This window comes from Epinephelus fuscoguttatus, linkage group LG21 (assembly GCF_011397635.1).
Source record: "Epinephelus fuscoguttatus linkage group LG21, E.fuscoguttatus.final_Chr_v1".
Taxonomy (NCBI): domain Eukaryota; kingdom Metazoa; phylum Chordata; class Actinopteri; order Perciformes; family Serranidae; genus Epinephelus; species Epinephelus fuscoguttatus.
The window spans coordinates 26,305,716-26,321,734 of NC_064772.1; the positions used below are offsets into that span (position 1 = coordinate 26,305,716).

Below are 16,019 nucleotides of genomic sequence, written 5' to 3' on the forward strand. Positions count from 1 at the left end.
ACGCGCGCAAGCACGGACCATTCTCACTGTCAGCATCACTAGCTTTGATCTGGTGGGCTGGGACAAGTGAGTGTTATGGTCTTACGTAAGGCTTTTACATAAACCTCAGCGTGCAGAAACGGAGAGAGGGAGCTGGATGGAGAGGGAGGGGGGTTTGCTGCACCATTACAAAGGGGATTCGCACTGCACCAAATCCTCCTCCCACTACACATGCATGCGCAACCACACCACAACAACATACAAGCTTTCTCTAGCAACATGTGTCCTCCTCGAAACAATGAGACCCTCCCTTTCATCTATATTCAGGACACACACATACACACACACACACAGGTTCCAAATCCACATGCATCAGCTGCCTGTCTTTGTCACCATATCGGCTGTCTGTCCCTGTCTCTATGTGTCTTTTCCCACGAGGGACCCACAGCAGACAATGACACATCCATCAGGCTTTCATCTCAGGGATCAATAAAATGTATTGATAACCTCTTACTCCCAAGCCAAGCAGCTCTCTCTCCAAGTGCGACACCACAACACAAACGCCACACGCTGCACATCAACAAAAGCATCTCTGTTTCTCACCCTCTCTCCCACCCAGCCTACTCCTTGGGGATTAAAGTCACCAGGATGTGTGGGGGGGGAGGAAAAACGGAGGAGGGTGAGCTGATGAGAGAGGGGCTCTATCTGGTGTTGCTCCAATTATACAAGCGCACAAAGCCTCTGACATTTCAGTGTATGGATTTTTGTCTGAATGTAGTTACAAAGAGTCGGGACTATCAGCGCAAACAGTTTTATTCATTAAATATGAAAAGTGGAAAGATTTCACACCGTGAGCAGACAAACGATAACAAAAAGAAAGGAAAACATGATGTGCTTTTCGTCACAGCGAATGACCACATGAAGGCCCAGATTTGTAAACAGAAAGAAAGGAGAGAAGTATCTGGGGAAAAAAGAAATACAAGGAACTGAGCCAGATGGCAATATGGTGGCCTCTGTGGTTGATGTCGTTACTGTTTGAAGGCCAATGCAGGAGATCAAGTTACCCAAAGGATTAACTTTAGTTTTCACTGTCATACTTGGAGGAAGTGGAGGGAAAAGCTCTATATACACACCAAACTGCAGCATGTGGGACATCAACCGAGGAGGACGCCATATTTAAACAAAACCCTTTTAAACATAAGATGCATAATCATCACTCCTGGTTGAGTTCATGGCTTCCTGCTCTCTCTTAATCTTAATATCAATACTATTTGATTACTGGCAGTGTCATAAAGTAAAACTATGATTTTGGGAGTCTTCAGGCAACTGTTTTGGTCAAATATCCACAAGCGTAACCTCTGCTGTCTTATTATTTTTCACCAGGAAATTTCAAGGCTTAGGTTGATGCGCATTTCAATCACCCTTAATTCAGCATCCCTTTCCTTGAATCACTCCTGGAGAATGACAGTGATTGCATACTTAATCAAAAGAGATAAAAAGCACAGTGTAGGCAGAGAAAACATTTCTCTGCTCCCCAAATGACCTTTAGCCTGTCCTTTTTATCGGGTGAGAAACACACTTACTGCAGACCTGGGATCAGGTTACCCCACGGCCTGTCCTTCACTACACCGTCAGGAGCCTGGAAAGATATCTGAACCTGGAGCAGCGTTGTGGATCAATCATCACATTCTAAATGAGATGGAAAGCTATCATGAACTACAGTGACCCTCACGTGTCATTTGGTACCCTTGCGGTTAGAGAAAACTCGCATCGTCTCAAATGTCTCTCCCTATGAAAACCCCTCTCTTTGACTAAAGGGTAGGGAACACTCCGCTCCCTGTAACTTGTCTCACTGAATCACTGACAAAGGCCTTTTAGGACTGCAATACACCCCCTCATTCTTTAAACAAGTGGTGCTTTGCAAGGCTCAACGCACTGTGTAGCAGTTTGTCTTCATTTTTCAGAGCATGGGGGACTTAGAAAACAGTAAGCTCCGCCATTTGTCTTGCCCCCACAAAAAAGGGACAAAGAGGAAATATATATGCTGACCAATAATCTACAATGATGTCAAGCTACATTCAGATTCACACACAGCTGCGGTGGTTCCCAGAATAAAGTTGTACAGTGTTTATTTGTACAACAGCCAGGAAGGGTGAAGGACTGATTTAGCATTAGTCCCCATGTTTTGCTTTGTATTTTCAGCTGTGATCCAGATAGGTATGACTCAAACCCTGACAGATTTTCCTTGTCTTTCTTTTTTTGGGTCACAGCCTATTAAAAAAAACCTGCAGGCATATTCTGGCTCTTTAAAACTGACAGCAAGGATGCCTCCCTGTCATCCACTCACATCAGCCCGTACAGTATGTTAGTAGAGAAGAACAGAAAGAACAGAGCGTTAAGAAGCTGGTGCGATCACAGTTTAAGATCCGAGCAGTATGACTTAGGAAGGAGGAGCCTATAAAAACAGTATGAAATCCAGTGAAGAAGAAAGTACTGACTAGAAAAAATCGGTTGTGCACGTGTCTTTAGAGAAGAGAGTCATCCAGTGTAGCTACAAAGACGAAGGTTGAACAGTGGAACTAAGGTCGTTCAGTATCAGATGATGTTCCCTGACCTTTGTGCCTGTATGTGTGGCACTGCATGCGGAGAGGGAGAGAACATGTGTGAGTGCATGTCTGGTTTTGTATGTGTGTGCGTATATGTGTGTGTTGATGCATCAGTGCAAGGGATCCCTCCAGGTCGAGTATTGCGATAGCTTTGCAGGGTTCCATTGGTAATTCAACAGTTGTAAATCCCAGAGATCGACATCCTATGATGCAGTCAGGTATAAGTGAGATCCAGATGCAACAGGCTGAAACTTAGTCCATCCACAATAATAATAATAATAATAATTATAATTATAATAATAACAACCAATTAAAACAGAGGAGATCTCCACCTCCAAAAAACACAATGTACCGTAATGTGTGGGCAGCTCTGCCACATTTGTAGCTGCAAAGTAGGTGAGTTATAAAACCAGATCTCAGTTTTAATTCGTACTCTTGCACATACAGTTTATTAATCAGTGTGCGGTCGGGAGAAGACCATCTTCAAAAAGCAAAAAACACATACGACAGCCAAACAAAAAAAAACATTGGGTTATTCCAGGCTGTGGATATCAGAGAGTCTGTTCAAGACTATCAGAGGCTGTGAAGTGAAGACTGTTTTCTTGTTTCACTTTGGCTCTAAATCAAAGGATTAGGAGGTAATTTGTTACAGATTAGACAAGAAGACAAACTCAAAATGATTAGATTAGGTCCGTATGAGCAAATTAAGTTATGCCATGTGGAGTTCCATAAGAAAAATGTCAAAGATAAAAGGTGCTCTGCTGTTTTTTCTTCTTCTTCTTCTTCTTCTTTTTGCAGTGTGCAGTCATGAGCTGTTGAACTCTCAGCAGGTCAGGAGCTTTTTCCAGAAAGTTACAAGGCAAATGTGTCTATTGCGAGTCCGTGGATTGTCAAGAGTCAACCTCCAAAGTTCCAGTGAGGGCGGTGAAGTGTTAACCCAGCTTTTTGGAGTCTCCTCGTGACTTTCTCAAGTGAACAAAAGCACTTATTCTATTCTAGCCTGCCGTAAGCCAAAACACCTAAAGAATGAGAGCTTTTAAGATTTGAGAGGAATTTATAGGCTGTTAACTCTGCAGCTCAACATTTTTCTTGGTCTGGGAAAACTTTTGGCTCTGCGTAAACAGCACTGAAGTCCGCATGTTAGTAGGCGAGAATGACCTGTTTGACGGGAGCTACTTCTTGTGGGCAGTTCCTCTGGTTGTGCTGCCAGGTTTGTTTCCAGAACGACGGACGGGCACCTTGGATACAGGGATTCTGGTGCGGGCCGGGGGAGGTGCCTGGGTCTTTGGCGGAGGGGATTCAGCCTCCAGAACAGACGAAAGGGCTGACTGGCTTACTGAGTGGGGAGGTGGGGTTTGTCTGCTGCTCACTGGGATCTTGGATTCCCGAGGAAGGCTGGTGCTGCCTTTCATAGATTGGAAGGAGGAAGAGGAGGAGGAGGACAGAGGAGTTGTATGGGAAGTGGGGCTCAGTTTGTATTCAGTGGATGGAGAGGGAGTGCTCTTTAAATCTTCATCATCCTCCTGCTGTTCATTCCCTCCTTCCTCCTCAGGGTCGTTGTAAAGGTCGTACAGGTGGTCTCCAGAGCAACTGTCGCGTGATAGGGCCATCTTCTGGTTACGCTGTAGCCCGGTCTCATCAGGTGTTGCAGTGGGTGTTGCTGAGGGTGTGTCCCAGTAACCCTCATCGCTAAGTGGCTCTTTTTCACCAGGTGACGTGGGATGACGGCCATGTGTGTGAGGGAGGGGGGGTTTAGCTGCCCGGCCTCCCGCTGCACCAACTACTGGAATCTTGCTAAGCCCCAGAGCCTTCACCTGGGGAACCTTTCGGTCTGCGCTCCTGCTGTGGGCCGAGGGCAGGTGGCTGCTGGCAGGGTTGGAGGTGGCACGAGGGGGATAAGTGGAAGTTGGTGTAGTGGAGGAAGGTTGGTGTGATCGCGGCAAAGCAGGGGAGTTGTCACCTGTGGAGGGCAGCATGTGCCAGAGCCCCTGCATGTCTGCATCGTCTACTCCTTCTGGACTTGCCATTTCTTCCCCTCCACCCATGTAGGCCACCACACCGCTACCGGGTGGGTGCTGCTGTGGTGGAGGCGGCGCCCGGGCCCGGGCTGGAAGGGAAGAAGGCACTGAGCTTGCGGAAACAGAGAACATGGGCTGGGTCAGCTGCGAAGGTAGAGAGGGTTTGGTTGGGGAGCCACGAGACGTGACACTGGTAATGCCAACAGCTCTCCCAACGCTTGCTCCCACACTCCCCCCTCCTCCCCCACTGCTGCTGCTGCTGGTGCCACTGCCCCCGTTACCCGCCGGCCCCTCCTCGTCTGCGTCAGCAATAATGTCCCCACAGCCTGTCAGTGAATCAAAGCTCTTGAGGGACGTGACGTCGGTGAAGAGGAGAGAGCAGAGGCGGTCCACTGAGGGTTCTGAGGGTGGGTCGCCCGTGCTGCAGCGATCCAAAGGGGGTGTAGCGAGGGAGGGGGTGAGGCTGGAAATTGAGGCTTTGGCTTTTTGGATTGGAGGGCGCAGTGGCGAGTCAGTGGGTGTGTAAGGAAAGGGGGAGTCTGACTCGCCAGATGGCCCTGGCATGGTAACACAGTGTGGGGGTGTCATGGTAACACTAGTGGTGGGAGTCTCTACGTTAGGTTCTGCTTCTGCATTCCCACAATCCACTTGGTGATGATGTGGAGGCGGTTCAAGGGTGAGAGTAATATCCTTTACCTTTTCAGAGTCGGCAGTATTCCCATCCTTCTCTGTCTTCCGCTCCACCTCTTCCCCATCTGCTTCGTTTGTTTTTTCCTTGCGTCTCCATCGCATGCTGCTAAAAAAGCCCTTTAGACCCCTCCCTCTTCTGACAAGCCCTGCCCCTCCATTTTCACTCGACCGAAAACTCCCACGTCGGAGTAAAGAAAAAAAACTCAACGATTTGCTGAGGGACCTGACCGGCCCCGCCTCCAGGCTAGCAAGCCCCTCCCCTCTCTGTCCATCAGCATCGTTGTTAGAGCTCGTTAGTCCATCGTGGGTTTTGCTCCTAACCAGCTCCACTGATGCCGCCGAGCTGTTTCCATTCAAAGAATTCCCATTGTCAGAATTCCCGTTGTTCCCGCTGTTTGTAGCCCCTTTGTTCCTGAAGGAGAAGAAGCTGGCCATCCCGGAGCCGGTGCGCCGCTTTCCGAAGAGTTTGAAGGCAGCTTTGTTGATCTTCCCCGTGGGCTGGGGGTCACACTGAGGGGCCACAGGAGGCTCCACGCACTCCGACTGCACCTCCATTATCTAGCACTCTATCGCTCCCACTCTATCGTCTCCCTCAAGCTCTCGAGCTGCCTCTCTGTCCGCTCTCTGGCCACACATACACTCACCCTCTCTATCTCTCACTCTCCACCCTGCAGTCTGATGCTCTTTCACTCCCACTCTGAGTTGCTCTAACGCCTGCCTGCTGGTTTTCTCTCTCTGCCTCCTCTCCCCTCCCCTCCTTGTCTCTCTCTCTCTCTCTCAGAGGCACACACACACACATGCTGGGAGCTGCTCCTTACTGTATCCATGGCAACTGGGTGGGCTAAGCAGCTTTCGTCAATGTTGGCGGGGCGCCAGTGTCTGTCCTCCACACCCTCCCCCATCCTCTTCCTCCTCTCTTCCTCTACCTTCCCTGTCACCAGTGCACTGTTTGCTCTTTTCTTTTAACTACTCATCAATTTATAAGCCCCACATTCACCGCTGCCATCCCCCTGTGTGTGTGTGCGTCTGTGTGTGTTTGTGCTGTGCGTGTTGGTAAGCAAAGTAAAGATACACACCAACTGATGAATTATAACGGATTAGACATGAGCTTAATATGTGTGAGCTTTCTCAGTGGATCATGAGACAGAGTGGAATGGCTAATTATAAAGACTGCTCGCATACTTGCTTGGATTTGATGTTGTTTGTACATGTCTGTGGAACATGGGCCATGAAGGTGGGAAACATCTAACAAGTGGAAGCAGACTACTTAATAGCACAAGTTTTACATGTGAATATTTTGAATTATTTCCTTGCAGATGTGTCTTGTATCATCCTGTGAGGTGAGTCATGTCAAAGCGTCTTGTAAACAGTGGTAATTACAAATGTCTTAGTACGACTTACCTCGCCCAACCCCGCCTGTGTGGCTGTGTGTGTTTGGGTTTGCATGAGCATGGAAAAGCTCAAAGGAAACAAAAATAAGTGTGTGAGAAGCCTGAATTAAAGGACTCAAATACAAAACCTGCTGATCAACGGCTTAAGCCAGGATATGGATTTAGAAAATAATATTCCAGTGCTGCTGCGTGCACACACTCACACACTCACACACACACACACACACACACACACACACACACACACACACACACAAACAGCTCAGACATGCCTCCAATGCCGTCTAGGCGGGACATGCAGTATAGGCCATATGGCCTCGAGCCCTCTTCCATATGGACACACAAGACCAGGTGTCTGAGAGCTATGACAACACATCTAACTGTCATCCTATCATCCTAAGTGTGTGTGTGTGTGTGTGTTTGTGTGTGTGTGTGTAAAACCACTCATGCGGTCAACATTACAATCTTCCTTTTTACAAAAGCTATACTGTTGGCACCTTCCTTGGCAACCAGAAGAGTTTCTGTGGGCATTTGGAGCAATTAACTGTTCACTAACTGGAGGGAAAAGCAGTGTTAACTTGTTGCCTTGCTGTTATTGTCCTTTCCTATTCTCTTGATACAAATTATTCTGCAAATGTGCAAATATAAACTCTCACTGAGGACAGGATAGGATAGGATACTGAAAACAATGAAGAGATGTATAATGTGCGCTCCCCATCTCTCCTGTTGAGCCACTGTTTTTGGAGGTATCTCCCCCAAAATATGTGTCATCCTCGCCTGCAGTGGATTCACCCAGTGTTCCCCCATTTTTCGTGCTGTGGGTGCTCTTTTTACTGCCTATTCTATCCTCCCAACCCCCCATGAATCTCCCTGATACCCCGACCCACTTACAAACCTCCTCTCCCCTCCTTCCTTCCCTCCCCTGCTCCTTTTCTCTCCCTTTTCTCTCCTCCTCCTCCTCCTCAGTTGCTCTGGGCACCGGTTCTCCTCTTCCAGCCCACTGCTATCAAACAATGTCTGCATTCATCCGCCCAAGGCAACACACACACACACCCCCACAGATCCACAGACATGCTCACACCCACAAACACATTTCGAGGGCTTCCCCAGAGTGAAGCGCTGAAGCACATCTTCCCCATGCTCTCCCCGACAAAGAAAGATAATCTGTCCGCTCAGCCCACAAGTCAGTCACCCAGCCTGTCTGCTCTGCCAGTCAGTCAGTCGCCCGGTGTGCAGGTTTTCAGGTACATCAGTTACTCGAGCAGAATGCCCTACAGCCATGCTAGCAGGTCAGCTGGCTATTGGGTGGACTTGAAGCTGACTCCGAGCAGCAGATGGCTGGCAAAGAGTGGAGACCGATGAGTGGGCTCAGTTATCATATGATGAGACAAAGGATTTTGAGTTCTTAGAAATGCATGTTGTCATGCTGCTTAAAGGTACAGTGTGCAGGATTTAGGGGGATATATTGACAGAAATGGATTATAATATAATATGTATGTTTTCCTTAGTGTATAATCACCTGCAATTAAGAATCATTGTGTTTTGGTTACTGTCGAATGAGCTGTTTCTACATAGAGAGCGGGTCCTCCTCCATAGAGTCCGCCATGTTGCACCACCATGTTTCTACAGCAGACCAGACTGGACAAACTAAACACTGGTTCTAGACAGGACCATTTGCATTTTTGCGTCAACCAGTATAGTTTACAGCCCCTCTGTGACGAGCAGCGTAAAGAAAAACACTGACTTTTCGAAGTTAAGCTGCTTTATTCAGTGTTTTTAACTGTTTAAATCACCAGGTTTGTTAGTTCAGAAGAGGAAGAGACCTCTACAGATAATTTGGCTCTCGATAAAAACCTCTTGAACATCTGGATCTTAAGTTATCAGAGACAAAAGGTTAGCACACATTTGCAAGTGCTTTGCTAGTGGCCTGTCTGTGAAGAGCCGAACAACATCAAAGAAACATTGATTTAACATGTGAAACTGCTTTATTCTGTGTTTTCAGAGGTTTAAATCACCGGGTTTGTTAGTTTTAGAGAGGAAGAGACCTCTGTGGATAATTCGGCTCCTGGTAAAAACTTCCTGAACAATGAGCACTGAAGGAATCCTAACCAGGGCTGCATCCCAAGTCTCTTAAAATTACTGCTAACCACCTTACCTAACTGTTTAGTCCCTCCCACTTAGAAAAACATGCAAGGAGTCAGGAGTTAGAGGAGCGAGGATTGCTGATTAAGAGACATGAGACGGCCTTACTCTGAAGCGTCACGTAAAGCGACGTCCTATTCTGGTGACGGCGCGACAGCTGGATCTGCTGCATAACGGAACCAGCGTTTGGCGTACATCCCAAGTCCCATTATATTCGCTGATCAAAGCCGTAACCGCCCCCCACCGTCATGACTTTGGTCACACACTTTAGCATGTATTACCATTGTTATTGAGTCATTTGCTGAAGTTTATCGCAATTAAAGAACGATCTGTAGCCCTGCCACTGTCACTGTGATGAGCATTATTATCATCATCATCATTATCACTATTATTAAATCCACTCGCCATCATTCAACAAGTCAGCTGCTGAGTGAATAAGACATATCAGACCTGTCAGTCTGCCTCAATCAATCAGTTTTATTTATAAAGCCCAATATCACAAATCACAATTTGCCTCACAGGGCTTTACAGCATACAACATCCCTCTGTCCTTTGGACCCTCACAGCGGATAAGGAAAAGCTCCCCCAAAAAAAATCTTTAACGGGGGAAAAACGGTAGAAACCTCAGGAAGAGCAACTGAGGAGGGATCCCTCTTCCAGGACGGACAGACGTGCAATAGATGTCGTACAGAACAGATCAGCATAATAAATTAACAGTAATCCGTATGACACAATGAGACAGAAAGAGAGACAGACACAGAGACAGCAATGACAGTAGCTTGCAACAACATTAATGACAGTAATAATATTAATTAATATTAATATTAATAATTAATATTACCTACAGGCAATTAAACATTATTCCACTCACGTGACATGCAGGACAATTAATGATGGGCAAATGTGTTTGTGTGTGTGTGCGTGTGTGTGTGTGTGTGTGTGTGTGTGCACACGTGGTGTTATATCAGCACGTGTGGTTCTAGACATGAGCAGCTGCACATTTAACAGCCACACATTACCGACAGTCCGCTGAACAACGCAACGGGTTGTGAATGAAATAAACTTAATTACAACATGACAGTCTTGCACGAAATATCATTAACGTTACTCTTTGTAGTCACGTAGGCATGTGAATTACAGCGTTTCATTGCAAAGAATGCATGTAACGGGTACACTTGCGCTGTTTCTCCGACATCTCGTTCAAATGAGCCAGATGTAGGGGGCGGGTATTTATATGTCAGGGCCTCAAGCTGAAAAAGACTTCCTGTTAGGAACCTCTCGTGTCAGCGCACCTAACAGATCCCTCCTAACTCCTAACGCTAACTCCTTACTGGCAGGAATAAGAGACGGCCTTAAAGATGGCGGACCTTGAACGACTTCCGGTTCAAGTCAGGAGTTAGGAGTTAGCAGTATACAATTAAGAGACTTGGGATGCAGCCCAGGAGTTCACGCTTGGCACATGGGAGAAGTTTCAGCTGGTTGCAATATGCAATCCTCACCACCAGATGCCACGAAATCGTACACACTGCTCCTTTAAATCATTCTAACGTCACTATGAGTATGCAATATTTATATTTTCGTAATTAAGGCCATCAGTCTGGCAGCCTGTGCAACCTTCACTTTGTATTTTAAGCCACTGAACCAGGTCGGATTTGATTAGAAGGCAACAGGGTTTAGTTCATAATACCTATTTACAACAAACAGTTAATGAAGACAGCATGCTCTGACATTAATCTTCACGCTTTGAGTTAGATAAATGAAGCTGGAACAAAAACTGTGGTCCACAAGCTCTTTATGGTCATTTCTAAAAAAAAAATGCAACATGTGCTTTCTTCACAACCTAACGATTAATGTCTCAGCTGTGAACAAGAAGACAGGCACATGCACACCAGCAACAGACGAAGTACACACTCTATTATCTTTACACACACACACACACACACACCATCTGTCTAAATAGGGTTCCCATTTCAGCCCCTCGAGTGAAGCTCAGCGCTAAATGGGACAGTTAGAGGACATTTTCTCTCTTTGCCTCTCTTTCTCTCCAACTGTGTTTTCCAACAATATGGTTTGTCAGAGCTTGTGTGCACAGTGTGCGTATCCTCTGCATGCGGCTGCTGAAAGTGCTTTTAAACTCTCCATGCTCTGTTAGCAAAGAGCCTCAGGATGTAAATATCGATGTGATTTTAAAAGCGTGTGGGCGTGTATGTGTGCATGGCAGAGGGAATGCACGACAGGATGGACTGATGGATGGATGAATACGTTATGATGAGTGTACAAAATCTGAATATCGGAGTTCTTCCTGATGTGGGGATTGAGTGGACGTACGTTGCCTTACAGTTGAAACATACCTTTGTTTGTGATTATATGACGGCCTTTGTGTGTAGACTAAAGTTTACAGCCTAGGAAAGAATGTTCCAGTGATGCAAATCTCGGTTAAAGAAATGGGTTTGTCTATTTTTCTTCACCGCAGCTAGTGGCCGTATCGTAGCTGCTTATCTTTTAAAGTCTATATGTAATCTACCTAAGCTTGTGTCCTTATCATCCTACTTTATCTCACTATCACAAGATCATGCCATTGTTGAATGTGATATCGTCTCAACAGTCATGATCTCTTTGTTCAGTCCACTTTGCAGTGGCCGTTTCAATGTACCAAAGTTCCTCAGCCACTTAGTTTGTAAGAGACAAAACAGCAGGCCAAGTCCTTCCAAAATAACATCTCACGTGGTCCACTACCAATTCAATGTCCTATGTCTATATATTCTCACATAGTACCCGTTCTTATACGTCAACACTGCATAACACGGTCAAAAACCTACTACGGCCCAGGTTGAATTACTGTCTGAAGCGAAGGAGTTCAAGTATCTTGGGGTCTTGTTCACAAGTGAGGGTAGAATGGAGTGTGAGATGGATCGGCGGTTTGGTGCAGCGTCTGCAGTGATGTGAGTACTGCCTCGAACCATCGTGGTGAAGAGGGAGCTGAGCCAGAAGGTGAAGCTTTTGATTTACTGGTCCATCTTCATCCCAACCCTCACCTATGGTCATGAACCCTGGGTAGCGACCGCAAGAATGAGATCGCAGATGCAAGTAGCAGAAACGAGTTTCCTCCGTGGGGTGGCTGGGCTCTCCTTAGAGATGGGGTAAGGAGCTCGGACATTCAGAGGGAGCTCAGAGTAGAGCCACTGCTTCATCCCGTCGAAAGGGGTCAGTTGAGGTTGTTCGGGCATCTGATCAGGATCCTCCTGGGCGCCTCCTGTTAGAGGTGCTCCGGGCACGTCCCACTGGTAGGAGGCCCGGGGCAGACCCAGAACACGCTAGAGGGATTATATATGTCATCTGGCCTGGGAACGCCTTGGGGTCCCCCAGGAGGAGCTGGAAAATGTTGCTGCAGAGAGGGACACCTGGGGTGCTTTGCTTGGCAACACACCCCAACAACAACACAAAACTTTATGTCATTTTTTTTACACACAACGTTGTCCCCAATCTCGCAGAACTAGCAGTCATATCAACACACACATTTCTACCAAATATTAGTATGTGCTCAAGTGGCTCTTACACAACCTTTCCAACCCTGGCAAAACCATAACATCATTATTTTGACATAAGTGCAACCTCAACACATCAAGATAAAAACTGAAACCAGCCACTACAAACACGATCCAGACTCCAGCTCCCCACCACCTTGTTTACTCTGTAATTACAACCAACAGGTTACTGCGTCACCAACACTCACAGGGTTAAAACACGTCAAATAAAATTACAGTGTTGTATATGCACAGTTAAAACAATTGAGCAATGGTCTACTGTGTGGTGTTCCACTGATTGTGCCCTCGCTCTTACAAAGGTGATAAGACGATAGTGTACGTTCAATATCCCGAGGGCTAAATCACATACCCTAATCAGTCGTGTCAGCGGCTGGTTTAGCCTTGGCAAATGATGTAAAACACCTAATATTTTAGTACATATATAACAGATCTGTAAAAGATTACTAATGCAAACAGGGCACAGGCGTAGCTGCCTGTCCAGTATTGGTCAGTTATACTGAGCAAACAAGGCCCACCTGTTCAAATCAAACACAAAGTCCTTATCATCATCATCCTCACTGGGGGTCCTGTTTGTCAGGTTGTTTCAGGACTGAGAGTCTTCCAGCTCTGGATTAAACTAAGCTACAGTGTGTGTGTGTGTGTGTGTGTGTGTGTTGGCCAATGTTTGTGTATGAGTGTGTGAAGTATTAAACCCCCCAGGATTACCCCGCTGTGCTCTTTTGTTACTTTAGCAGTCAACAGGGAGTGGTGCGAACTGTTATTAGGCTGCGTAAGCACAGACTCCCCAAACACTTTTACATTTCAAAGGTTGTAAACAGTGTCTCTGTGAGCATGTTTAACCTTTTTCCTACTGGCCAAAGGCCCCCACCCAATCAAATACACCCATATTTGGGTGCAGGGCGTGGCTGTGAGAAAATAAAATATGGGCTGCTGTTTAAAGGACAAAAACTCAAACTGTTAAATGTGAGTCTGCGGTAAGTATACTGTTGCTGATGTGTGTTCTGTGCTGTTTACATATGATTGACGCATATTGATATTCCTTGTCTCCTAACGTCACATTGCGAGACAAGAAACTTGATGTTAAACAATTCTGCCAAAGCCTTAAACACGGTGAATTACATTTTTTAGCCACATTAGCTGCTTGGCTCTGTAGCAATGTCAGTAGGTCTAACTACTTTTTAGATTATCATGGTCATCAACCAATCGGAAGATCTGGGAATCGATACCCGGCTCCTCCAGTTCTCATGTCAAAGAATCCTTGGGAAAGATACGGGACCCCAAATTGCTCCTGATGGCTGCATGAATGGTTACTGAGCAGCAGGTGGCACCATGTACAGTAGCCTCGGCCCACAGTGTGTGAATGGGTGAATGTGACATGTAATGTAAACAGCACTTTGAGTGGTTGGCAGACTAAAAAAGCTCCATACAAGTACAGTCCATTTAAAACAAAGTAAAATAAGTGTCATGATCCTGGGTTTCCTGGGTTCGTTATCTTATGGACTTTGTTTTGGAGTTTTCTGTTTGTGTTCCTTGTTTCATGTTATTCATTCATGTTTAATCTGCTTCCTGTTTTATTTTGTAGATTCTCTCCTCACGTGTCGTGTCTGGTTTTACTTCCTGTCTTTGCGTGTTTTCCCGCCTGTTTTCTGGCACACCTGTCTCGTTAGTCCTTCCCTGTTCCCAGAGTCTTCCCTTCACACCTGTTCTGTATTAGGGCCTGTTTATACGCTTCCGTATATATTTCTGAAAACGGGTATTTATCTTTGCGTTTGCACCTATCATTTATGCATGGTTTTTTTTGGACGAAAACGGAGATTTTCAAAAACGGTTTCCAAAGTGAAAGTTTTTAAAAATATCCGTTTCTGTCGAGACGTGCAAACAGGATAGATGGAGATTTTGGAAAACGATGACATTGCAACCCAGTTCACGCATGCCCATTAGGTGCCTGGGAACCACAACAACAATGGCGGATATTGTTTCCGTTTTGTTAGCACTTCTGGGACTACTTACTTGCATCAACATCACCGCTACATCGGCGAACAAAGACGTCTGCTGTGCCCGATATTAGCTAGTGCATAGCAGCTAACTATGCTACACAAATGTATTTTATCATTGTTTTTATCACTAGCGCCAAGAGGAAAACAAATCACTGTGCATGCGCAGAATGTTCTTCTATGGTGTTTGACATATGACGTGTCGCCAGCTACTGGCCCGGCATGCTAATTGCAGCAAAAAGCTGCCGTTTTTGCATTTTTGTGTAAACAGCATATTGTTTTCACAACTGATCCTGTAAACCTGGAATTGTTTTTATACAGGATGAATAAAAAAATCCATTTTTATTTGTATCGGTATCTGTGTAAACAAGGCCTTAGTCTTGTGTGCTCCACCCTCGTCCTTAGCCAGTGTCCATTTCCCTCCTTTGCCCATGTCTTCCTACTCCAGCTGTGTCTCATTCTTGTGTTTTGTTTTCTGTGTACCTGTGGGTTTCTTTTTGTCCTTCGTAAGTTTGTCTGTGTTGATCCTGTGTTCCTCCTTGGTGCATTCTGTGGTCGTTCCTGTGCTCATCCCTGTTCATGGTATTTTTCCCGGTTGATTTTCAGTTTGGTTTTTAGCTCTGCTTTCGTTTGGACTTTGAGTTGCCTCCCCGTACTGGTTATTTTCCATCGGCCTCATTAAAGCTTGCTTTTTGTTAGAAACTCAAACTGTCTGATGGTCTGCATTTGGGTCCTCGTGACAATAAGAATAAAAATATTATCTAGTCCTGCATTATTCATTCAATTATCTTTTTTCAGAGTCAACTTTTTCTACACATTACTGACTTTTTTGCAGCGGAAAATGTGGCTCATCATCGCATGAAAAGCACATGTGAAATTCATAATATTAACGATTGCTCTGTACCAGTTCAGTTCCATAGTCCTGGTTTTATATATGCTGGCTCATCAGCATGGCACACTTAGACACATAACTGGAGCACAACCATCATTAATGTTATTGGAAACGCCTGCGCTTTTCCGGCTGTAACAAGTCAACAAATGTAAAAGGTCAATACTTTCCTCACACAATCCTGTGTGTATAAGAGAAGCAAACCCAAACCCATTTTACACTACAGACACAACCTGCATGTGCACCATCTACGTACAGTGTGTGCATGTATACGGTATGCATATCCATGTGTGTGTACAGTATATAGACATTTTGCGTGAGTACTGCAGCGCTTATGCTGAGTGAAAGTACATTATTCCCTCCTTGTCGTCAGGAGTGTTCTCCCAGCATGGCGTGCTGTGCTCCTCTGAATGATTCAGAGCCCTGGGAGAGCCCCCAGCAGCTTGTCTCTGGAAGAGACTCCTCAATGTTTAATGCGAGGTAACATGCACAAGTAGGCTACAGGAAGGCCTCTCGGACAGAGAGTGGTGACACAGTGTTGGAGGTGCATTAACCTGACATTGTCAACATTGAAAATACAGAGCATGTGCCATATACTGTATAAGCTGCAATGCCTCAAAGAATAAGACTGCTGCTCTTATTTATGTTGCAACTTAGATTAACTCTTTAATATTAGGCTATACAGATGAACAAATGAGTGATCACCTTCACCCTAAACACCCTAGTCTCCATTCGTCTTCATGTGTACCCCCTTTTCTCTGACTG

At 45.8% G+C, this 16,019-nt stretch overlaps 1 protein-coding gene across 1 annotated transcript; it reads right to left on the minus strand.

The window, feature by feature from the left end:
- Positions 1-785: 785 nt before the first annotated feature.
- On the minus strand, positions 786-6,029 carry amer2 (APC membrane recruitment protein 2). Its single transcript, XM_049565869.1, has one exon. The coding sequence runs from the start codon at positions 5,846-5,848 to the stop codon at positions 3,758-3,760; it is 2,091 nt and encodes a 696-aa protein (XP_049421826.1). The 5' UTR covers positions 5,849-6,029; the 3' UTR covers positions 786-3,757.
- Between the last annotated feature and the right edge of the window lie 9,990 nt (positions 6,030-16,019).